This window comes from Heloderma suspectum, chromosome 2 (assembly GCF_057233095.1).
Source record: "Heloderma suspectum isolate Gila_16-S chromosome 2, 16-S_ref, whole genome shotgun sequence".
NCBI classification, from domain to species: Eukaryota; Metazoa; Chordata; class Lepidosauria; order Squamata; family Helodermatidae; genus Heloderma; species Heloderma suspectum.
The window spans coordinates 287191279-287217452 of NC_139459.1; the positions used below are offsets into that span (position 1 = coordinate 287191279).

At 42.9% G+C, this 26174-nt stretch overlaps 1 protein-coding gene across 2 annotated transcripts in view; it reads left to right on the forward strand.

Annotated features, from left to right (window-relative positions):
* The window catches only part of STAB1 (stabilin 1), a 165614-nt gene that overhangs the window by 24858 nt on the left and 114582 nt on the right, over positions 1 to 26174 (forward strand). For both annotated transcript variants that reach the window (XM_084839737.1, XM_084839739.1), the window contains exons 9-16: positions 899 to 1044; positions 4474 to 4601; positions 16132 to 16220; positions 18313 to 18435; positions 18890 to 19024; positions 20517 to 20579; positions 22741 to 22854; positions 24348 to 24401. In XM_084839737.1, the coding sequence (XP_084695863.1) occupies positions 899 to 1044; positions 4474 to 4601; positions 16132 to 16220; positions 18313 to 18435; positions 18890 to 19024; positions 20517 to 20579; positions 22741 to 22854; positions 24348 to 24401 (852 nt within the window). The remainder of the gene's footprint in view (positions 1 to 898; positions 1045 to 4473; positions 4602 to 16131; positions 16221 to 18312; positions 18436 to 18889; positions 19025 to 20516; positions 20580 to 22740; positions 22855 to 24347; positions 24402 to 26174) is intronic.

The following is a 26174-nucleotide window of genomic DNA, read 5'->3' on the forward strand; positions in this document are numbered from 1 at the left end:
CAGTTAATGGTTTAAAATAACAACAACTGAAAGTTTGGAGAAAGTGTGTAATGTAGAGCTTTTCTACACGAGGCATTTATTGTGACTCATGATTCCTTACTCACAGTTGTTTACAGGCTATTTAGACAACGGTGTAATCCTCCAGTTTCACTTCTGTTCTTTCAGAGCGGTTCCCCATTTTTTTTTAGAGTGGGGAAAATGGGGTATTATTTCTGACCATGCAGTTTCTCCTTGTATGTTTGAGCTATTCCACTACACCACAGCTCCATGTAGAGGTTATGTAGCAGAAAAGCAAGAAAGGAAAAGCTCTTTGTGTAGAGCTCAGATCTCAATTCTGTGATGAACCTGAAAGTAGATACAGAAATTAACAGCCTTGAGTAGAAAAGCTCATCGTGTGTAAAAAGCTTTCATCACTTATCCAGATTATCACTTGGATTGTATAGACCAGACTTCACGGAGTTGGTGACCTCCAGATGTGTTGGACTGCAACATATGTAGTCCAACACATCTGGAGACTGGTAGACACAGTGCATCCCATGGGTTGTATCTGACTCTAGCCATCTGTCAGTAGGATGGAAACAACTGGCCAGATGGATTTCCCCTCCCCCCATGGGGGACCCTCCAGAACAGATTTTGAGGTTGTGGGGGCACGGAGGGGAGAGAGGAGAGCAAGGGGAACTCCCATTGCACAAGCAGCGGATGGTCGCTTGTGTGACATTGGATTTAACCCCATAACTGCCCCACTGCTTTTCTCATCTCCTGTGAGCTAGCACGCACTGAAATCCTGCAGACTTATAAAGTTCAAGGATGAGATTTGCTGAAGGAACCCTCTGTGCAAATGCTCCCTAAAAACTATCACATGGGTACAAAATTGCTACTCTGCCTTCTCTTTCCATAGTCAGTTTGCAGATGTAAGCCAGGAATGACTAGGAACAGAATGCAAATGGAAGATGGAACTGGTTGCTCACCCATCATCACTGGATGTAAGCCGTACACATGTGACAGAACTTCAGTGTGTACATTGGACTCTGATGGAGTTGTCAAGTAAGTTGCTTAGAAGTGTGTAATGAATTAAATATATAGGGTGGGAACTATTCTGTACTCAACTTGATGGCCATAATACTGGATCCAGAACAGAATCCTGAATCAAGGATTTGGGTTCCTCACCGCTTCTACATACGTTAGATCTCTGATGAAACATAAGGCATTTCTACACCAGCCTAAAATCCTGCATTTAAAACAGGGCTTTCTGCTTCCGTTTAAAATGCAGGATCACAACTTCTTCCTTTTTCACCCGCTTCCTTTCCCCCCTCCCCTCTCCCCCTCCTTCTCCCCGTATCTGAGTTTTCCATTATCTCATTGATCTCGCTACTCTTCTTGCTGCTTTTCCTCTTTTTGCGGAAGAAACTGAAGTGGAACATGACGGGGTAATTTGATAGCTCATTATCTGTGATATATTTAAAAATGGAACAAAGGGCATTTGGTGCAGAAGACACCTTGGATGATCACAGTGTCATGTAAAGAGCCCACAGACTTCAGTGACAGAGCAATCTCAATCGTAGGATAAAAGCTCCGTGTGAAGAAAGCCATAGACCAAGCACTCTCATCCCAAGTGTAACTATACCACTTCTTGGTGCCCTCCAGATGTGTTGGCCTACAACTTCCATTGTCCTGTCCAAAGGCCATGCAGGCTAGGGTTATTCAGAATTGTAGTACAACACATCTGGGGGACACCAGACTGGGGAAAGCTGCTGTACCTCTTGCTACAACAGCAGCTTTTCATGTTCCTTTTTTAATCCCATTCTTCCAAGGAGCACCAGCTAGATGGCAAGGATTCAAGAAGTCCATGATCAGAATGCACATCTATACTTGTATTTCCTGCCCCATACCATATCCCATAGAATGGATGGCAATTTGGTGAGGAGGAATTTAGATCAGGAAAATGGTGTGGAAAGAATATGTTCCATGGCCTCTTCCTACATTTCTTCCCTGATCAAATTAGCAGCGTCACATAGCTATGAGGAAATTTAAAAGAAAACAACAACAGAAGATTCATGAACACAGATGCTCCATGTATGTCACATCTCTTTTGGCCACCAGAGTGCATAACGTAGCTGAGGCCAGCCTTACCCAACCTAGTGCTGTCCAGATGTATTGGACTATAACTCCCATGCTGACTGGGAATTATGGGAGTTGTTGTCCAACACAGCTGCAGGTTGGGGAAAGGTGGGTTAGGCTGAGTGACAGTGACTTCCCCAAAGCCACCCAATGAGCTTCATTACTAAGCATTGAGTAGAGCAGCCTTCTGTTACACCCCCACTGGAAGACTCATCCTTGGAGGAAGAGCTGGAGGACCAGGAACCACCCGCCACCAGCAATGCCCAAGGTTTGCCAGTAGACCAGGAGCAGTCTGGGCCCTACCATGAGGCCATCACCTGTGGAGGACAAGGACTGGGGAGGGACGTCACCTGAAAAGACAGGAACTCAGAAGGAGTGCTAGGCTGAGCCAAAGGCTTCCTTGTGAGAAAAGGTATACTTGCATATAGGAGGACCTTTTCAGCTGCAGTCTCTAACAGCTCACAGCTGAGGGTTGAGTGTGGCTCTGACAGCTTCCACATAAAAACAGCAGTGTAAGGCTAAGAGAGTTGCTGGAAGCAATGTTGACTAGATCTTTCTGAATCTACCCTCTCTTGTCTTAACTCTGAACAGCTTTCTAGCTTGAATACTTCTGGACTGAATTCTGACTCTCCTTTGGCCTGCTCCTGGTCTTCTGTGTTGTCCTGGGACTTCGTGGCCTGTTATGTGGATTGGGCTATGACCCTCTTCCTGTGTGCAACTTGTCTGCTGTGTTGCCTTGGAACCTGTTTGCCTGTTACCTGGATTGTTGAGACCTTGCCTTTTGCCTGATCCCTGTTTGTGCTGACCACCTTGGAACTCTTGGACCCTTGCTAGGCTCAGACTTTGGAAATGTTGCACCTTCCCTAACCAGATGCCTTCTAGATATTTTGGGCTTCGGTGTTGATTATCTCCAGCTGGCATTGCCCATGGTCGGGGAACTGAGGTTCAAAATACCTGTTTTGCCAGGTTGGGCAAGGCTGGAACAGAATATGGGTGGGGGAACCTGTAGTCCAGCAACATCTGGAGGGCCACATCTCCCATCGAGTCTGACCATTTGACATGCTGGCTTGGGCTGGTGGGAGTTGTAGTTCAACTCATCTGGAGGGCCACAGGGTCCTCCACCTCTGGGCCAGAGCCTGGGATTCCAGCACTTTAGCCACTGTCTGTATCATGGTATTAATGAGGTTTTAAAAAATACAATGTATTGCTATATTGGAATTCCAAAGATATAGGGCTGGATTTAGTGCTGGTCATCTGCTAGTGCAGGGGTAGGCAACCTTTTTGAGCCTGGGGGCACATTTGGCAATTTGAGGCACTCTCCTGGGCTCCAGCACAAAATATGTCTGGAGCCACCTGCTATCTTCATTTCCTAAGAATGTCTCTTGGCCCCACTCAGAGGCATTCATGGGAAAAGAAGATGGGAGCAGGTAGAGGCCCTCATTGTGTTTGGAAGTGATCCCAGATGCCAGTAAGAAACTTGGTTAATGTAACTAAGTTAAATTAGTACCCAGGTAGTACCCAAGGTTGGTCAAGTTATGTTGGTACTTGAGGCAGAAAATCCCACAAGTTCCTATCTCTGTCCAGGCAGTTAAATAGATTACTAATAAATTAAATATCTAATGATTTGCTGCCATGACAGCCAAAGCCAGCTGCCTTGCTCTGCCTAATGGTAGGTCCTTTTAACTACTAAAAGGTAGGGAAAGGAAAGGTTCCTCCTGTGCAAGCACCGGGTCATTACTGACCCCTAGAGGGATGCCGCTTACGCTGGCGTTTTCGTGGCAGATTATAGCGGGGTAGTTTGCCATTGCCTTCCCCAGTTGTGACTACCTTTCCCCCAGCAAGCTGGGTACTCATTTTACCGACCACGGAAGGATGGAAGGCTGAGTCGACCTGAGCCGGCTACCTGAGACCCGGCTTCCGCTGGGATCGAACTCAGGTCATGGCGAGAGTTTCGGTTGCAATACTGCCGCCTACCACTCTGCGCTACACGAGGCTGTCAGCATTAATATCCTGTATGTTGGAAAGGGGAAGAGTGAGGCTAAGAGGGAGGGTGATTTGCCTAAAGCCAGCTACTGAGTTTGTGGCAGAAGCAAGGCTTGAACCAGGGACTCTTGATTTTTACTGCTGCTGTATCTGGTTTCGTTTTGCAGATACAATAAAGCATAACTAGCATAAGTGGTTATGATTTATTGTATCTGGTTTTGTTTTCTTCTTGTATGATATTTTGAACTATCACTGTGTGAATTTAAGACTGAAAGTCTGGGGAGACATATTTTAAATAAATAAGTAATCAACCAGACTTGGTAACTGAGCAGTTTTCAAAAACCATTCTTGTTCTTCTCTTACATTGGTCAGGTGTGTCTGCCAAGATGGAAAGATTGGAGATGGCAGACACTGCTACACAACCATCATGCATGAGATCTCTCTGCTGAGCATGCAAGGAAGATTTGGAGGGAAATTGAGGACTGGACAAACATTATTTGGTAACTGTCATCAGAATGTGTTTGATTAGGCAGGTGGAGTCAAGAATTAGCTGTAGTATGCCAGAGCACAATTAAAATATTCCAGTTATCTCCAGTTTCTCTCACCAAATATGTATTGTGAGCAGCAATAATGGGACACCAGGACTGTTGTCTGGATAATTGTCAGGTAGATGGGCCAAATTATGATAAACTGCTTCCTCAGAGTTGCTTGTACTCATCATATGTGGCAGCCATGTTAACTGAAATAGGTTGTCTTTGATGGAAGATCTGAAGCATAATCAGTGGTGGTGTAAACATTTGTAAAGAATTAGCCCAAACCCTCAATTTGCAGCAAATATTGCTGATTTAGGAAAGGAAAAAGGATTGTGCTCAGGTAGTTGGGTAAAACTGTCCATTGCTATACTTAGTTAAACTAGGGGCATCTCTACATGAGGCTTTTATCGTGCACTCGTGATCAGTCACTCACAGAAGTTTGTGGGTCCTTTACACAATGTCGTCAACCATCAGGGCCTCTCCCGTGCTTTATAGCTTTTATCCAGGTTTTTTTTTTTTAAGATTGGGGAAAGTCCAGCATTTTTTTTCAGTGTGATAATGGCTGCATGTAATTGCGCTATACCGCAGCACCATCTAGTGGCTGTATAATGAAGCATATAGAACTTGCAGAGAAAGGAAATCTCTGAAAAAAAGTATGTGTAAAGAAGCCAATCTGAGTCCCACAAAGAATGCGGAAGCAGAAGCTCCAGTAAAGGTGCGGGATAATGCCCTGGTGTAGAAAAGCTCTAGGTGTGTGGCATATGCCCAAGTTCAGAGATTCTCTCAAACTATGTTGTCAGTATGCTGGCAACCACTGATCTCCTGTCTACTGTGTATACAGTCAGATTTCTCTTACAACCAGATACCATCTAGAGCCAGTTCAATACTTCACTCCTGTATTACCCGTATCAGAGTTCTTAAGAAACACTCTCTCAGACAAGATTTGTCTTTTTGTCTTTTACTACAAAATATTAGCATAACAGTACTAAATACAAGAACTTATGTGTGCATAAATTCAAACACATGAAACACCTAACATCAAGGCTTCTAAGGAGAGTCACTTAAATTTGCTAGTTCTCAATGATAATATCACGCTTACCAGGTTGATTCTACAGGCAACACTTTAGGGAAAGCTGATCCTAAAGGATTGCTTCTACTGTTGTGTGTTCCAGGTCTTCTTTATATACTTCTTGGATGCTATAAAATATGTCCAAACTGTTTTTACTACAGTTTATATTTCTCATCCAAGAATGTCAAAGATAACCTTTCTACTCTAAATCTTCATATGTCTAAATAAGAGTCTTGAATTTTGAAGCTTGTTATTGAGATTAATGGGCATACCAACATACTTATCTAAACATTTTAGCTTTCTTTGAGATGTTACAGCTATGTTTTTGACACAAACATATTTACTCAACATCATCCTGTCTTGTGAACTTGTTTTTCTTACATATTTACAGTCTCCAGTGAGGCTTGTTGGTCACTTATCTGATGGCCCATCTGACTTAATACCTTTATGATACTCTACTAAGTGAAAGCCGTAAACCTAAATTTAACATTGTCACCTCCTTATCTGGATTCCTTTCTAAACAGTAAAAGGGTACCAATGATCTATTTCTCATGTCCTGGTACAAATGTCTCTCATCTGGCAAACCTCAGAGATAAGATGTTTTAATTACTCTTGGGTGAGAAGACCATACTGGGTGGTATTAGGCCCTGGAATCTCATTTTTAATTCCAGAATTCTCTTGGAGGCATTTGATTACAGAATTTCCTAGTCGAGCAGCAGGGGTAAGATTATGCAAATATGAAATATTTGCTTGATCTGCCACAGATGTGACCCAGGAGATCCATGGCTCAGTTCTCCTAACATCCATCTTTCTTCCTTCTCCTCAGTCACAAATGCCCAGGAACCCGGAGAGTATGTTTAAAGTGGGAAGATGAAGGTGGTCCAATATTATATTAAAAATTAAATTAAAAAGAGGTCCCAACTCTCCTAAAAATATATGAATTTGCATTACAAATGGACCTTGCACAAAATGTTGCAGTGTAGAATGTTCCTGTTCAGTGTGCCAGCCAGCCATGCTCTCTTCCACGATATTCCATTCCCCCTGCACCCCCTACCCCCCGATCTCCATTTTTCCTCCTCCAGCAGTCAGCCAGCATTCTGTGGCCACTGAACATGGTCTGTCCCTCATTGCCTCCTGAGGCTTCCCTCTTGTACATGGATGGTGCCATTTTGGCTACATAAGTATCAGTAATCAAATAATGTTTGCTATTCATATATATATATATATATATAGAGAGAGAGAGAGAGAGAGAGAATAGAATAGAATAGAATAGAATAGAATAGAATAGAATAAGGAGCGTTGCTAGGCTCTTCAAAGATCTGGGGCATGGGCCCATAACACAAATTTGCGCGCATCCGAGTCTAAGTGTGTGTGTGGTGTGGTGTGTTTGCGTGTGTGTATAAATTACATACATACATACATAAGAAGTGTGCACTGACCCCCCCCCACTTCAACTCGGATCCCAATTCAGCATTTTGGAAAACATCCCGCATCTGCTCTGGCCCATTTGTAGTCAGACCATTCAACTCAACACCAAACCTGAGTCAAGGTTTGGAAAAATGAGTCTTTATGCTTCCTGCTGACTACCATGTAGGGGTGTATGAAATCCCGCTTACCTGGCTCCACCGGGTTCCACAGGTGGGGAGAGGTGATCCGTTCCTCCCCCCGGAGTCCTCGACGGGGGGGGAGGCAATCTGTTCCTCCCCCTGGTATCCTGCCCGGCTGGCTCCGTTCCGTGGCCAACCCGCAGCGGGGCCTCCAGCTGCTGCCAGGCTGGTGCGGACGCAAATGGCGTCCTGTGTAGGGGACGCCATTTGCGTCCCTATGTCGGCCTGTGATAGGCTATGTAAATATTTACGTAGCCTATCACGAAACAAAAAGACAGCGAACGCAAATGGCGGCGGCTACGGTGGCCGCCATTTGCGTTCCCTTTTTTTTTCCCACCGTGATAGGCTACGTAAATATTTATGTAGCCTATTATGGCAAAACAGAGGGGCGCAAATGGCGGCCACTACGCCATTTGCGCCCCTCTGTTTTGCCATGATAGGCTACGTAAATATTTACGTAGCCTATCACGGCAGAAAAAAAAGGGAACGCAAATGGCGGCCACCGTAGCTGCCGCCATTTGCGTTTGCTGTCTTTTTTTTTGTGATAGGCTACATAAGTATTTATGTAGCCTATCACGGCTATATGGAAGAAGCGAATGGCGGCCACAGACGCAACCGCCATTCGCAATGCAGCGCAGACGGCAGCAGGTAGGTGCTCCGTTCCGGGCCCATTTCACAGGGTGGGGGGGCTTCATTCTGCCACGGATTTCGGGGGGCCGAATGCACTGGCATTCGGCCTCACCAAGATCCATGGCGGAATTCTCCACCATGCCTACTACCATGGGAAATTAGAAAAAAAACTGTAACTTTTTTCCCTTGGTCAAAACAGGATGATAATTTCTGGCATAGTAGCCCCCTTGAAGGAAATTACACCTGCCCAATGTCAGAGAAATAGGTGCAGGGTTTATATTTTGTTTTTCTTTTAAAGGGAACTGCCAATAACATTTTTATTCCTTGTAAGAATTGGATACAAATTTCAGGATTCATTGCCCCATCAGAGGAGATCACCTCTGCCAAATATCAGAATGATAGCCACAAGGGTTTTTGTGCAAGGGTGGCCTTGACATTTTGAGGTCTCCAAAAGAGTACATACTTATCTCTAGGGATGTACGAAAGTCACTTACCTTTCCGCGGATTATGTTCATGGTGGGGGGAGAGGGGTTCCGTCCCTCCCCCTGGAGTCCTCGACGGGGAGAAGGTGATCCGTTCCTCCCCCCCGGAATCCTTGAAAGCCGGCTGTGCTCTGCGGCAGCTCTGCAGAGCAGCCGGCCAGGCCCAGGCCAGGGCCAACTGCAGCCAGATTTCCGGCCGCGGAGGGCTCTGGGTAAGGGGGGGGGAAACGCATACGCAAATGGCGGCGGCTACGGCCGCCACCATTTGCGTTCCTTATTTTTCACCGTGTTAGTCTATGTAAATATTTACGTAGACTAAGATGGCAAAAAATAAGGAACGCAAATGGCGGCGGCCGTAGCCGCCACCATTTACGTACGCGTTTTTTGTGGGTTTTTTACCCAGATGTTTTAGGCTACGTAAAAACTTAGGTAGCCTATCACGTCTGGGTAAAAAAAAAAAAAAAAGTGTATGCAAATGGCAGCAGCTACAGCCGCCACCATTTGCATTCCTTATTTTTCTTCATCTTATTTTTTTTTTACAGAGACGTGATAGGCTACATAAAAAATTACGTAGCCTATCACGTCTCTGTAAAAAAAAAAAAAAAACAAGACTGCAAATGGCGGCAGTGGCGGCCAGTCAGAAGACCAGCCGCCGCCGCCGCTGCAGCCGCTGCTGCCAGGAACATCTGCCCCAGGTAAGTCTCATCCGGGGGGGATCCGCAGGGGGGGCGGGGGGGCAGGCCGTTCCGCCACAGATTTCGGGGGGCCGAATGCACTGGCATTCGGCCTTACCAAGATCCGTGGCGGAATTCTCTGACATCCCTACTTATCTCCCCATATTTCTTATGGATCATTGTTCTGAAAATTACAGACAGCCTAGAGGTGTCCATATGCAAGAAACTGGCAAAGTTTCAGAAGGATAGGTGCAGCAGTTCATATAGAAGGGGAGTTCTCCAATTTGGGGGAAGGAGTGATTTGCTTTCCCTTCTCTTCACCCCTTCCCCAATAGTTTTTGAGTAAATTTGTATGAAAATGCACAGGTCATTAGAGGTGTCCCCCAGGCAAGAAACCTGCAAAGTTTCTGAAGGATATACATGCATGCAAATTTAGAATTGCTAGAATTTATTTACATTTCACCAATGTTAGCAGCAGGGGAACATGGGTGGGAAGGTGCTATTGCACTCATGTCCTTCTTGTGGGTTTCCTGTGGGCATCTGGTTGGCCACTGTGTGAACAGAATGCTGGACTAGATGGGCCTTGGTCTGATGTAGCATGGCTCTTCTTATGTTCTTAAATATAGAGTGCCTCTGAGCAGGTGCAGAATGCTTTTCTTTCACCACTGTGCACTTACATTCTCCCACTACCAATTCTATTCCCCTCCATGCAACCATCCCTCCTCATCCTACCATCCTCCAGCAACTCTTCATCAAAACAGATGTCTTGTTTTGTGTAACCCTCCTCTATCGCCTCCCTGTTATGCACAAGCGCTCATTGTATCTTCCTCCCCATAACTTTATTTGTGCTAAGACTTCACCAGGGTTCAGCCAATGAGTCTGTTTTCAAAACTAGGGCTAAGTTCTGGAGAAACTCTGAGCATGTACTAAGTGCCTTTCCCTCACCACTGAAGCTAGAGTTCATGCACCCCCCCACCCGCCCATGACAGAACATGCATAGGGCTGAGCAGAAAGGGTAGCCAATTCATTAGACAGAATTGGGTAGGCACTGTATTAAGCTTGCAGCACCATGCACATATTTCAGGACTTATTTCTGAGTAAACATGCAGAACATCAATGTGCAAACCTCCCTGCAAAAGTAACTTGCGCTGGAATCTTATGCACGCTTTCCTGAAGGTAAGCCTCATTAAACATAATGGGACTTCTCAGTAGTCATCCATAGGATTGCATAAATTAGCAATATTTATCTCCCTTTCACTTAACAAACAAACCAAAACCTCCTATTTTTAGTAAAGGTTTCTGTTTATAGGCACGTAGGAAGCTGCCTTATACTGAGTCAGACCCTGGGTCCATCTAGCCGTGTATGGTTAATATTGACTGGCAGCAGCGGCTCCCCAGAGTTTCAGGCAGGATTCTTTCCTAGCCCTCCCTGGATATTGAACCCGGGACCTTCTGCATACCAGGCATGTGCTCCACCACTAAACTACAGCCCTTCCTGTTGCTGGATAATGGCAACTGAGACACAAAACTGTCAGGGTTGGATCAGAGCCCATAGAGCCCCCAAGCAGTTCTGATTCTGAGGAAGTGATAGAAACCGTGGGAGAGGAACCCGCGCGCTGTTCAGAGGCGCCGCTGGAGGGAGAGCCCCTCCTTGCTCACATTCCTGAGAGTGGTAGTGACCCTGGCAGGCAGGGGGAGGGACAACTGGAGCTTTGGGACGCTAGGCGCCGGTGCAGGGACAAGCGGGAGATGGAGGGCACCGAGAGGAGGCGCTCAGCCCGCTTGGCACAATGTCAACAGCTGCGCCCTGATGCCCCACAGGAAAGGGGTGGACTTTCGCCTCCTAGCTCTTAAGTTCAGAGGCTTCCCACCTTTTCCCTCCAAATGGAGACCAACTGATTCTCTAAGGCTAGAAACCCCTGGTAGGCAGCTCTCTTAAGTTTTCCTCATTAGGCTCAGGCAATTAGCATCTGTAAGTGTCATTAGGTTGAATGGAAATAAAGCCTTGGAAAAGAGCCCTATCATCTGTGGGTTGATTTTGGCTATTTGAGGATTTCAGAAGGCAGCAAGTGTGCTCCTGACAAAAACAGCCTCAGATTTGTTTCTCCAACTATATGAACCCACTTTTTTCACAGGCTTGAGTGAGGAGAAGGAGAAAAACAAACCCCTTGTCTGTTTGTATAAAGTCAAATACAGTTCAGAACTTTTCTTGCCCACTGAAGAGAATCCTCCTTAGGAATTCCCCAAGATATGCTCTGGGTGGAATAAAGAAGAGAAAAAAGACCGGGGGGGGGGGAGGGAAGAAGAATGGTGATTGGAAATGCAAGGGCGTGGGGGGGGGGAGAATTCCCTAAGCCAAGAGAGCTAGTATTTCAGAGGAATTTAGGAGGCTGTGGAGGGTTTGTAAGGATTGCATGTACTTAAATTAACTTAATGAGGTGAAGGGGCTGAGGGCTTTCTCTAGCTTTTTTTTTTTTTTTTTACCTGTAGAACCTATTTAAAAGCCCCAGCAGTTTCTCCATCATGATACCACATAGTCCTAACCCTCCCTTTAGAATAATTTGAGTCCTACAGCTATTTAGGAGAAATTAAAGTGGAGGGGGGGAGAGAAGTTTGTGGAGGCTGATTGGATCCTTTGCTGTACTGAAGCTACTAAACTTCTGCAGAAGCCAAAGGTTCCAGTTTGGGGCAGTGAAATCACATGCTGTGTGAAATACCAGTATTTCATAGAGCTCTTTCTTCCCTTCCTTCTCCCTCTTGAGAATTTCATTACAAGCAAGCTCCCAACAGTGGGCATATGAGAGCAGATAAATAGGGGGAGAGAGGTTTTTTGCACCTCAAAAAACCCCTACACAGAGATTAGGGATAATGACCATCTAATGGTCACCTTAAACACCTTCTGATTAGGATCTCTAATCCCCTGTGTGGCTTGACAGTTTTTATTTTTTGTTTTAGTCTTTGAGAAAAGGAAACTGTACTCATGTCTAGCACAAAAGTCACTGGACCTAACTGTCTGAAATTTGGCAGGTTCAGTCAGCTCCATAGTGGCTGCCAGGTTGCCAAATTCCATGCATGTATGTGGAAGCACAAAAAAAAAAAAATAGCTCTTTGCTTTGATAGATTTTCTTGAATAGCAAATTTTACCTGTGACTAGCATAAAAGCCACTCCACCTGACTGCCTGAAAATGGGCAGTTTCAATCAGCTCCATGGGGGCTACCAGGTCTCCAATTTTTATGTATCTATCTTACAAACTAAAAAAGTTATAGCCGTTTCTGTTTTCCAATGCAAGTCAATGAAAAAATGTTTAAAAAATGGCAATTAGGATGGCTCAAGAGACCATAGAATCATAGAATAGTAGGGTTGGAAGGGGCCTATAAGGCCATCGAGTCCAACCCCCTGCTTATTGAAGGAATCCAAGTCAGAGCATCTCCGACAGATGGCTGTCCAGCCTCATCTTGAATGCCTCCAGTGTGGGAGAGCCCACCACCTCCCTAGCGAATTGGTCCCATTGTGGTATTGCTCTAACAGTCAGGACGTTTTTCATGATATTAATTAAGCTCTTTAATGAGCTTCCGTCATGCATTAAAAACGTTGTTGTTCAGGCAGGCATTTGGGGTGGGTTAGGGTATTTTAGAAAATGTTTTTATTGTAGATTTTATTGTTTTAAACTGTTTTTATTGTATGTTGTACATCGCCCAGAGTGGCTGGGTGACCAGCCAGATGGGCGATTAATACATTTAATAATAATAATAATAATAATATTCAGCCGGAGCCTGGCTTCCTGTAACTTGAGCCCATTATTCCGTGTCCTGCACTCTGGGATGATTGAGAAGAGATCCTGGCCTTCCTCTCTGTGGCAACCTTTCAAGTACTTGAAGAACGCTATGATACCTCCCCTCAGTCTTCTCTTCTCCAGGCTAAACATGCCCAGTTCTTTCAGTCTCTCTTCACAGGGCTTTGTTTCCAGTCCCCTGATCATCTTTGTTGCCCTCCTCTGAACCCTCTCCAGTTTGTCTGCATCCTTCTTAAAATGTGGTGCCCAGAACTGGACACAGTACTCCAGATGAGGCCTAACCAGTGCTGAGTAGAGGGGAACTAGTACTTCCCGGGATTTGGAAACTATGCTTCTATTAATGCAGCCCAAAAGAGCATTTGCCTTTTTTGCAGCCACATCACATTGTTGGCTCATGTTCAGCTTGTGATCGACAACAATTCCAAGATCCTTCTCGCTTGTAGTGTTGTTGAGCCACATATCCCCCATCTTGTAACTGTGCATTTGGTTTCTTTTTCCTAGGTGCAGAACGTAGCATTTATCCCTATTAAATGTCATTCTGTTGTTTTCTGCCTAGTGCTTCAGTCTATCAAGATCACTTTGAATTTTTGTTTCTGTTTTCCACAGTATTGTCCCACCCAATTTTTTGTCATCTCCAGATTTGATCAGTATTCCCTGCACCATCTCCCCCAAGTCATTAATAAAAATGTTGAAGAGCACTGGGCCCAGGACTGAGCCCTGCGCTACCCCGCTCGTTACCTCTCCCCAGTTTGAGAAGATCCCATTGATAAACACTCTTGGAGTCCAATTCTGTAGCCAACTGTGGATCCATCAGATCGTTGTTTCATCTAGCCCACTTTGAGGTAGTTTGCTCATCAGGATATCATGGGGCACTTTGTTGAAAGCTTTGCTGAAGTTAAGGTATATTATGTCCACAGCATTCCCACAGTCCACAAGGTAGGTGACCTAATCCAAAAATGGGATCAGATTCGTCTAGCAGGATTTGTTCTTGACAAATCCATGTTGGCTTCAAGTAATCACTGCATTATTTTCAAGGTGCTTCCAGATGGATTGCTTTATCATCTGCTCCAGAATTTCCCCAGGGATTGATGTCAGACTGACTGGTCTGTAGTTCCCAGGTTCCTCCTTTTTACCCTTTTTGAAGATAGGGACAACAATAGCCCTCCTCCAGTCATCTGGCACTTCACCTGTCCTCCATGATTTCTCAAAGAGAATAGACAGTGGTTCTGAGAGTTCTTCTGCCAGTTCCTTTATTACTCTAGTGTGCAGTTCATCTGGCCCTGGAGATTGAACTCATTCAAAGTAATCAGGTGTTCCTTGACCATACACCTGTTGATCTCAAGCTGCAATCCTGCCCCTTCAGCCTGTACTTCACCTTTGCCAGGGGGGTCATCTACCCTCTTTTGGGAGAAGACTGAGCCAAAGTAGGAATTGAGCACCTCTGCCTTTTCTTTGTCATCTGTTATCATTTTACCTTCCTTATTTAATAGCTGAACCACCATTTCTTTCCTCTGTCTTTTACTATGCACGTAGCTGAAGAAAGCCTTTTTGTTGCTTTTAGCATCTCTCGCTAACCTCAGCTCGTTCTCAGCTTTAGCCTTCCTGACGCCATCCCTGCAATTCTGTGCTACCTGCGTGTACTCTTCCTTTGTTGCTTGGCCTTCCTTCCACTTCCTATATTTGTCCTTTTTTGTTTTCAGGTCATCTCTAAGCTTTTTGTGAAGCCACATTGGCTTCTTCTGTTGTCTTCCACCTTTTCTTCTTTTTGGAATTGTTCCGGGGTACATCTCAAGAGATCCAGGTGGCCCTTTTCCTCAACTTCAGCTCTCAGAGCCTTTCTACACAAGGCATTTACTGTGTGCTCGTGATTCCTCGCTCATGGTAGTTTGCAGGTGCCATACACAATGTCATCCTCCTCCAAGGTCTCTCCAATTCTTTGCAACCATTGTAGCATTTTTTTTTTCCTAATGAGGGAAGTCTGGTATTTTATGTGAATGACAACATGAAACCCCGGGGTATATTTGCGCAGTGCCACTATACCACAGTACCACCTAGTGGTTGAGTAATGGATCATATAGAAAGGGAGAGAAAGAAAAACCACAGACAAAAGCACAAAGAAGTTGATCTTAATCCTGCAAAGAATCTGGAAGCAGAAGCCTCGTAAAAGTGGCAGGTTAAAAGCCTCATGTAGAAAAGCCTTCGTTCACCCAACTCGCACTCACGATCAGTTCAGTTTGGCTCTTCCCTGAACAGCAAACCTCTGCTCCCAAAGCACAGCAAGCAAGATGGTGCAGTTGCTGGGTCCTAGAAACTAGGCTGTGCCCCTCTTCCTCAATTAGCCTTGTTTATGACAGCTGTCTTTTTTGCCTGATCATACTGTGGGGGCAAGCTTAGAGCTCACCCTACAGGGATCCCTGAATTGGATCAGGGCCATGGAGTTTTGAGGGAGGCTTTTAATTCTTTCACCATGCATCATTTCCCCAATTTAATTCCCCTCCCCTAGCTCTGCACCCCACTGGGGAAAATATGCTAGTATCTGTGTGTTTCCCACAGTGGGGGAAATAGCCGCTGGTTGGGCCAGTGAATTTAATTTCCTATTTTAAGATTTGTTGATGTATCATTGTTATATTTTATAGTTGTTTCCTTTGTATTCCTTATGGTGCCTTGTATGCTTCAGAGAAAAACAAGTGTCTATGGGAGCAATCCTCTGGCCGCTAGACAGGGTGTGTGTGTGGGGGGGCATAGGATAGTTTGGATTCCTGGCTCCGAGGTCACAGTCAGCACTCCACTTCCGCCTCCACAGCTAGTGTGGAGGAGTGGGAAAATGCAGAGCGGAAGGAGCGAGGGGCAGAGATCATCTCTACCGCTCTTCCTGCTCTGCATTGGATAGCCATAAGTGAGTTTGGAGGCTTACAGTCATCCCGATAGGATTGTGCCCTAAATGTCTAAAAAAAAAATTGAATCAGGAAAGTGGCATGGGGGAGAGACTTAACTTCCACACTTCCACAGTATAATTCAAAGCAGTGATGGGGCGGCCACTTTAAAGAAGAAGAAAAAAATAGAAACATGAGAAGGTCCACAACCGGATTTCTCTTCCTGGTCCCCATAAAAACTTCAGCCATTTACCTCTGCCTGAAGACACAGACGACAGAAGAAAGTTCAGAAAGTAATAAATCCAGTCTGATGTATCATTATCTGCGCTATGTAATATCTTTTTCTGGTGGGGGTTTTCTTTTAACAGATTTGGGTTGTTCATTAATCTTGAACAAATATGGGCCTTTCACAGTGTTTTTGCCATTTCTTCCCTATTTGGATACACCTGACTTCAATGTAAGTAGTACCCATCTCTTTTGGTAACTTCCTGCTCCTGAAATTTGTATTTAGGAGAGTTGATTCTCCTCCAGTGTATTAGACTATATGTGGTTATTTCTCAGGCAAGCCTATGACTTGGGCTCGTCACTGGTTCTACATACTGTGACTCTTGTTATAAACAATTAAAGGGGCCCAAATAGCGGCTGTGTGTGCTAAAAGCACAAATCCCCTTTCCTTTAAAAGAAAAAGGAAGAATTACTGTCTGGCGTTGATAGCATTGCTATAGTAAGTATGAGTTATAGCAAACATTAAACAGTGTTAACATTAACTGGTATGTTTTCCTTCCAAATTAATCTTTAGAGATCCAAGAGCAAGCTAGACCTTTCAACTTTACTGCATCTGCCCCCTTTGCCCCTATTCCCATTACTGAAATCTGAATTGGCACCCCTGTTTGTAGCCTTTAAGTAGCAGCTGGCATTTGTGAGGAAAACTATTGCTTTGAAAGAAAATGGTTTTGCTTAAATATCTGAGCTTAATATAGACACAAAAGGATGTTTGTCCTCCACCCCATTTGAAATACCAAAATGAGGCACGGAAGAAGATTGTAGAGTACTGTATCTCCACATGCTTTTGCTGAAAGAATTACAACAATTAATGCTACTATTGAAATGACCCAGTGGATATTTTAAATAGTCTCACTGACATGAATGGATGTCAGTGAGAAAATGCACTACTTGAGAAAATGTTATAAGATTTCCATAGATACCTGTTAATTTCCTTAAGAGGTTGAAGAAGGGAAAATAATGACAAAGGGTAAATACTGGAAAGTATTTTGGCCACCTAATGCGAAGAGAAAACTCCCTGGAAAAGACCCTGATGCTGGGAAAGATTGAAGGCAAAAGGAGAAGGGGACAGCAGAGGATGAGATGGCTAGATAGCATCACCAATGCAATGAATATGGACTTGAGCACACTCCGGGAGAGAGCGCAGGACAGGAAGGCCTGGCGTTGGACACGACTGAATGACTGAACAACAAATTCTATCCTCACTAGAAAAAGGCCAGGGTTGCTTCTACACTACAGCCCACATAGCTGAGGCCTTTTTTTAAAAATTATTTTTACAATTAGCTGGAAGTGGAATTAAAATGATGATTCCATACATTTACTTAATCTAGTATTGCTCTTCTCCATCACCAAGATCCTCCTATAATGTTTACTCATAATGAAGTCCCATTCAGCAGATGTTCCCAGCAACATTAAAAGTGTCTTCCTTCTGTGCTATACTTTGTTTGAAATTTGGACCAAACCCTAGCTGATCTATAACTTAAAAGGGATGTAACTGCTCCACTTGGTCGAATGTCTTTTGGGACTTATGGGAATTACAGTCCAAAACATTTGGAGGGCACCAGGTTGCCTACCCCTCTTACAAACCATCTTTCTTGGTTTAATAATCCTTCTTGATCAAATTATAAATTCATAATTTGATATTGCAATTAAGAGGGTATTTAAGGGGAATTAATATACTATTTATCACTACTGCCCTACCCTCAGGAAGCAATAAAATGTGCTGAATCTGCAAAGAAGAAGTATTTAATGAAAGGCATGGAGCCCTTAAAATCCTCAGGTGACAATCCTATCCTCACTTACCTAAATCTCATTGAATTTAAGACTTACATACTTCTGAGTAGATTTGTATAGGATTGCAATGTGAGCAGCACTTTTTCTCAGACCTGGATCAGATCAGATCTGGAAAAAACATAGGAGGACAGCACATAAAACACTGGAATTCAAAAGGCTAACAATGATGTTATCTGAATATTTTGTAAAGAAGTGATTAAACCAAAGGATGGCAATTCCAGAGAAAAGGGCTAGAGTGTGTGGGGGGGGGGGACACACACCAATTTTGGAGCAGGAACATAAGCTATTTGGTCTCCTAAATCATTAGAAATAGTAACAAAAAATAATATGTTGGTTTGATATGGTTATCAAACTGATATGTTATTGTATTAGTAAATTTTGTATTGTGGAAGTTAAAATGCTGTTTTAAAAGACATTATGAATACATATTCAACACTTCTGGTTTTTTGATACTCTCTTTTGTTTCCACAAAGATCTCATTTACACAAGATTTATGTAAAACACACATAATACCTGGACAGCATTTGTGGAATGACATGGTCAAAACCAAGGTCCTGTGGACATTATCTGGACATAAAGTGACATTCACTGATCAGGTAAAATAATTTAAATGTTATTTCCAGACCTCGGTTGAAATTCTAAAAAATGGGCCATCCTGTCATTTTTCTTTTGTTTGCTTATTTTTATTAATAATAATAACAATTATTATTAATAATTATTATTATTTCCTTCTTGAAGTTTAAGGAAGACATGTGGCTGTCTTCAGATATGTGGAGCAGTCTGTCACTCCAGGGGGTAGGACTAGGACTAGTGGGTGGAAATAGAATTTAGGAGCTAAGAGGAAAGGTTCCAATATTTATCCAAACATACCGTTTCTCTTATTAGCTGTTTATTAAATGTTCCAGCTTTACACAGATGATGAAAAGAGAGTAATCCACCCTTCTTTCATCATCTATCTGAAGCAAGAATTGTGAGTTCTTGTGAATTGTCATACTGAAATTTGCACCACAGAATAATCCTGTATTACTTTCCCATTTGTCACGTACCAAGTACTACACGTTTTCAGATGCACCACGACAACTCTATTTAGTCAAAGAGAGAAATTTGCCAGCTGTTAATGGCATTATACATGTTGTCAGCAATCTAAGGAAAAAACCCACGTTGGACAACCCTGGGAATGATCAGGTATGTTGAATCCTCCTTTTCCTTATAGAAAATGGGAAGAGGTCAGGATACAAGGACAAATACTTTAACAAAATATTGTACAGGTGTTGGCCATAATCACGTTTCAGCCCCAGAATAATATAAAGAGCTCTTCCATTAACAGACTTCTCCACTGAATCCCCAGACAGCTTCTAAATTCCCATGGGTGGTTTGACAAAATATGATTAAAGCTCCATAAAACCCACATGCATAAATGTGAGGTATACCTAGAAGCAATTTTTTTAAAATAGAAATGTACATCTCATTTCCCCCCACTTTCAGCAAGCAACACTCTTAAGTGGGGCAGTATAGAACCATTTTATCCTGACTCAATTGCATCCCTCCCCCACCAGTGCCTGCCCCCAAAATTCCTGGGCATGAGGAGGACCTTGTCTTAAACCTAACTGCATCCCTTAAAGGATTTCCAGATCATATTTTATTTATGAAGCATGGATGTATCAGTATTTGTGGAGAGAAGTCAGAAGTTGTTTTTGACACCAGTTTTCTTTTAAACCATGTTTATACAACACTAAAACTACATTTTGGTTAGATATGAATGTGAATCCATGTATACAGGCTAGTGGCAAACAATGGGCTATTTACTAGAGATGTCAGAGGAATTCATTTGGGGGGTAGAGCTCAGTGGGTTTTCGCCCACTCAGCCCTCCAGACTCCAGCTCGCGCATCCCTGAGCTTGCCCAAATTGTCGTGTGATGACTCAGGCCAGCTTGTGGTTTTCACTTTTTCTTTTATATGCACAAAATCTTGGCAGTAAATAGTGTAATTTGTGCAAAATTGCAGGTATTAGACCACTCACACCTGCAATTTTGTGCAAATTGCACTATGTACAACTGTGATTTGCACAAATTGTGGTTTCCATAAATAGTTATACCTGCAATTTTGCACAAATGGGGACTCACGCATATAAAAGAAAAGTAGCAAAAGTTCCTGAGTTTCAGGAACTGACCTGCTGCTTGGTTCACAAATGAACGCTGAGTCAGGGGTACCGCGGGGATCCGTCGAGCCAAAAGCAAACAGGATTTCCCTGTGACGTCCATCCCTACCATTCACTATGCATTTTTATCCTGTGGTGGACTGTAGCATGTATGGTGTGCGTACCTTGGAAGCCACCTTGAAAATGAAATTAATAATGTATTATTTATGTGGCTAATACATAATCTAAATTATGTATTATAAATAATACATAATTTAGATTATAATCCTAATCACAGTTACTAAGGACTAAATCCTTAGTCTCAGTGGTACCTAAAATAAATATTCTTGGAACTGCACAGTTAGTAGTCGGTGGAGTCAGAGTACCGCTGTATAAAATAATATTTGTCCTAGCACTAATACTGGGGGAGCTAAATGCTATTGTTTGTTTTCATAGGCACATTTAAATGGCAATTTCTATAACTGAAGTTGGATTCCATCTGAATCTCCCCTTCTCATTGTACCATGCGTCTTTTTGCAGAAAACAATTGCAGAGATTCTTGCTTCAATGGAGATGTCCAGCCGATTCGAAACTATATTGGAAGTAAGAAATCCCACTTATGGGGCCAGAAAACGAGCGCTGCGTTACTGCAGCATTTTCTCAGGAACATGGCTTGTTCAATATTGCAGCTTTTGCTTTCAAACCTTTTATATGAATGGCATTAGGAAATTAGAAAAATGTTCTTGGTTGAGAGAACAAAAGGAGTGGGGGATGACAGCAGAACATGTAGGTCACAAGAAAAGAAGTCAGCCTCAAGTAGAAGCATTTATTCTGGTAAAGGAGACTCATAGAAAACATTTCAATAATATCTTCATTGGGAGATATGAGATCCCAATCTTCTTCTTCTTCTTCTTCTTCTTCTTCTTCTTCTTCTTCTTCTTCTTCTTCTTCTTCTCAGAATGGTCTTTTTCGATCCTTGCTCTAGAACTGTCTCTCTTAAAATGAGTGCTTCCCCCCACCCCCTAGAAGAATTTCTGAGTGCCTCCATATCGACAGCTCTTAGCAGTCCCAATCAAAAGGCATTGTGCAATTCTGTCTTTTCCTCCTTTTCTTTGTAGAAAGACAAAAGGAGAGATGGGAAAACACAGGAGGGCTACAAATGGAAGACGACGTTATCTGGACCCCCCCCTTAAAATTCCATTTATGAGGCAGGAAGAGTGCAAGATAAAAGCCTCATCTCAAACATCCTCTCTTTATAATCTTCTAGGAAAAGGTTTCAATAAGTCGGAATGTGCTAAAAAGACATAGGAGGAAAACTGAATTAAATAGTTTAAGACACCCCCCCCCCCAATTCAAGTAATATTTTCAGTCCACCAGATGTTTTTATTCTGAGTATTTTGTAAAATCTTAGGTATCAGGCAGCAGGGTCATAGCCCTTGTATAGAGAGATATTTCATGTAAGACTCATGGGCTTGCTTTATGAATTCTCTGTGGCCTTTGCCATGTATTTTAGGGCTGTGCATGGACCCCCTGATTCACTTTTGATGCCGCTTTGGATCATCCAAAGCAACCCTGATCCACCTTGGACCGATTTGGACCCCTTCTGGTCCGACTGAGATCCGAATCCGAAGTGAGATTCGGATATCCAGACCGCCCGTTTGGGGTGTTTTCCCATTGACTTGAATGGGAAAACACAAATGGTCATAACTTTTTTAGTTTTTATGATACAGGCATGAAATTTGGGGACCTCTCCATGCCCCTGGAGAGGAAGCCACCTGCAAACTTTCAGACAGTTTAGCCCAGCAGGTTTTGTGCTAGGCGGAGTTGAAATTTGATGTTTTCCACAGAAACTCTTAAAGCAAAGAGCTGTAACTTCTCCCTGTTTCCACACACGCATGTGACACCTTGGCCTCTCCCAGCCCCCCTCCAGGGCATTGCACCCCCAAAAGCCCAGGCAGTTTGGCCCACCAGCTTGTGTGCTAGGTGCAGGTGAAATTTTTTGGTGAGGTTTTTCCAGGAAAACTTCTCCCTGTTTCCACGGATGTGTGTGAAACCTGAGCCCCTCTCAGCCCCCTCGAGGGCATCCCACTTGCCAAATTCCAGGCACTTTGGCCCACTGGCTTGTGTTCAGGGTGCAGGTGAAATTTGATTTTTTCCAGGAAATCTTCCAAAGCAAAAAGCTGTAACTTCTCCCCACTTCTGCCCCTGCCAACACCCCGAAGATGCCTCATGTTGCGTTGAATTGCTTTGCCACACAGTGGGCTGTTATTGGAATAAGAAGGTAATTAATATAAATACTATGTGTCTCATGCTTTTTCAGCACTGCCTTGAAATTTGGATGTATAGTGTTGGTGGAACTACAACCCAGCACGTACACATACAGGGGCACAGACACACAATAGCTAAAGAAAAGCAGAATGACCTAAGCAAATGACGGGTGTCTTTAATTTATTGTTTTATATTTCATGTTCTTTTATAGAAGGCAGGATAACTTCAAGAAATACAGGACAGTAGTGCAGGCAATTAGATAACAGCCAAATCAAACCCGAATTTTAAAAAAAACCTTCTTTAATTTCTTTTATGGGCGGATCAACACAGAGAAGACACAGACGGTTCACTTCAGCACGGGGGTGGGGTGGGGACAAACACTACACACATAGGCTGCTATATGGTGGTGGTGCTTAATATTGATCTAATATTAATAATAATTAATATTAATCTAATAATAATATGATCTATGGTGGTGGTGCTTAATATTTTGTAGAACTGTGACCTGCCTTCAGTCCTGGAGGGCCCTGGACCTTTCACTGTGTTCGTGCCAAGCAATGAAGCCGTGGATAAATTAAGAGATGGAAGGCTAATTTATCTCTTCACAGAGGTGAGGTCACCTTCACAAATTACGTTATTAGAATGGGTAGCTTTAGAAGTATCCTAAGGACATCTGGAGTCATCATCTTGATCAGATGCATAGATGGGACCTCTACCCCATCCTTCCCCAACCTGGTGTCCCCAGATGTATTGGACTGCAACTCCTACCATCCCCAGCCAGCATGGCCAGTTGCAATGTTGCTGGGGATGATCGGCACTGTGGTCCAAACTGTACAAGGTTGGATGAATCTGATCTAGCCTGTGGTTTTGCCTTAACCTGTATTAGATGCTTCAGAGGAAATGGGATAGTCATAGAACTTACTATCCTATGACTGGCCTTCTTGAAGCCGCATTCTACAAAATATCTCGAGAAAAAGCACTTCCCTGAAAAATGCACGCGTGCAACTTCATATATAGATGGTCCTGTGAGACATAATTGTACATATGGGTTTTTTGTCTTCGTTTTTTTGCTACAGGTGATCTGGCTGCACAGCTATATACTGTAACCTGAATTCACATGTTCACATGTTATGGGGCTCTTTCGTCAACTACGTATCGGCTCTTGGAGAGTATATTTTTCAGCAGACTATACATTATCTTAAACAAAATAAAATAAATATTCTCTGCCCAGCTTAGTCTGAAGTGTACAGCTACCCTTATGACATGCAGCCCAGAATCTGAAATCTGCTTTAAAATATGACCTTTTAAAATATTTATATTAAATTTGTTGGGGAAAGCCCAGAATTCAGGGACTTTCCATCTGTGGTTTGTTTGGCATGATATCTGAACTGGGAACTCTGACTTGTTGCTCTCCCAACAAGCCAGGGTCATAAGCCAAGAACAAACCCTGGCTTATTACTCTGGCTTATTAGAAGAGGGACACGCCAAAGTTCAGATGTCACACTATGGAAACCACAGACAGGCAATCCCTGGCTTGATTAGCCACTCCTGCTGGGAGAAGAAGTCATGCAGGAGTGATCCAGCAGTACGCATCAGCACACTTGCTCACTTACAGAATTCTGGCTTTTGATTATGCTGAACATGGGCCATGGCCAGAGTGTACAGCCAGGATCTCCAGTGGTCAAGGAGTAAACCTTCTGTTCCAATACACTTTCTTAGTTCCTGGTTTGTCATCTTAACCTTTTGTCCTCGTTGGCCAGCACCTTCATTCCTTGAACTTTGGTGCCTTATTCTGGCTGAATATCCTGATTATGCAAAAACAAAAATATATTATCAAAAGAATATCTGCTTAGAACACTCATAAGTATGAAAAAAATTGGATTCCGTGGTACGTATTTGAACTTTTTAGGGTGCAAAAGTTATTCTTGGTGTGTTTGTACAAACAATGCTGTCCTTCCTTTGGTACTTCAGGAAGAAACTCTGATTTGAAGTTATAATTTGCATGCACAAGCATTTAGCATTTACATTAGCAATCAGCATCCATTATTGCTGTTATGTAAAATGTCTAGGGATAATGAGTAATTGCTTTCTTCCTGCTCCTAGGGAATAAGCAAGCTTCAGGAACTTGTGAAACATCATATCTACCCAGCAGGAGCGGTAAGGCATCTCTGTTCCCAGCTTTGTGGGTTCATTTCACCACATTTCCAAGCAATCACTGCCTTATCAAGACTCTTTGGGCGTTAAAGAAGATAAATGGATGGATCAATGGCTTTCCTGATGCATCTTCAGCTCTTAGGCTTCCTGTAGGGCAGGGATAGGGAACTTCAGACCCTCTAGAAGTTGTTGGACTCCAACTCCCATCAGCTCCAGCCAGCATAGTTAGTGGTCTGAGATTATGGGAAATGTAGTTCAATGATATCTGGCAGACTAGCACACTTTTAAAGTTTTATTTATTTAAAGTACACAGTGATATACAACTTTTGAAATAAAAATGAATAAATTTAAAGCAAGTGATTTGCCCTGCCATTGCTCAATTGCCTAATTTTTAAAATTATTTTGTAAACTCATATCCTGATCGTAATGGAACTTGCAGTGGTCTCCCATCCAAAGGGCTAAACAAGTCCATACTGACTAGGTGTCACCTATAGTATCAGGTGCTCCCAAACCACTCAGTGACTGTACCCTTACTATATGCAAATACTCTGCTGGAATTGAGGTATGATCACCCAGTCCTTCCAGCCTAATCCTATACATTTTTGCATATACTTCCCACTGAGTGCATGCTTACCTGGAAGTAAGTCCCATTGATAAAAATGAAACTTGCAAACATCGGGAGGCAAATTTACTGGTAAATACGTTTGGATTGAAACCTTAATTGCTTGGGTGTCAGTAATTTTCCAAGCCATTCATGTGAATGGCAGACTGATCTTGAACATGTATACTGGTATATGTGCTTTAAAGGAATTATGACTTTGTGTAGGCAGTATGTTCTTTCCTAACCGTTTATTTCGGATTTGCTTAAGCAGCTCTTAGAAGTGGTCTGCTGGTTCCTATAATTTTCAGTTAACACAACAACCTGATCCTCTTCATGTTTACTCAGAAGTAAGTTCTGTTAATGCCAATGGGATATATTTGCAGTAAGTGTGCATAAGAATATAGCATTAGGGCCAAACTAGATGTGATGAGGGAGAGCCATAAAAAGGATCTCCCATGCTGTGTTTTGGTTTTGAAAGATCAAAGCAGTTATGGGCAAGGCCCTATTTTGCCATTTTCACAGTTGAAATTGCCCCCCCTCCAAAAAAAACCCCTGCCTTCCAGGAGTGAGGGAGAATTTGTTCAGCTCACATTTTAATATGACCTTACCTAATTTCACACTTTCTAACAATATGCAGACTGAAACTCAATTATCTTTTGAAATCCATACTTCTCTGAATTTTCCAATAAAAATGTTGATCCATTTTAAAATGCATATATTAGGGGAAAGTACACACAACAGTGTAAATATTAGTGAAAATAATGTTTTAAAATACAATATATTGGGAAATGTGGTTGCAAAAACATATAAGGCAAAATTGTGTACAAAATGTATGTATTAGGAGAAATGCACACAAAAATGCATACAATTTTTCATCTGAACTTATTAAAAAAATTCTCAAAGTACAGGACAAGTGAACTTAATACTGGAAAAAATGAGAGACCGAAATTGACAAGATTCATCCATCCTACAGGCCCATTTGCATTGTGGGACAAAATGAAATGGACGCTTGACTATTGTGGCATGACTGTTGTTACTATACAAATGTTACCTAACCAAACCTATGATGATCAGGTTTAATTGGTTTGTTCTGCAGCCAGCTAGACTCTATATTTTGCAAGTTGTATTTCTATATAGGAAAACTGCATGATAACTATGGTATTGTGATTTATACA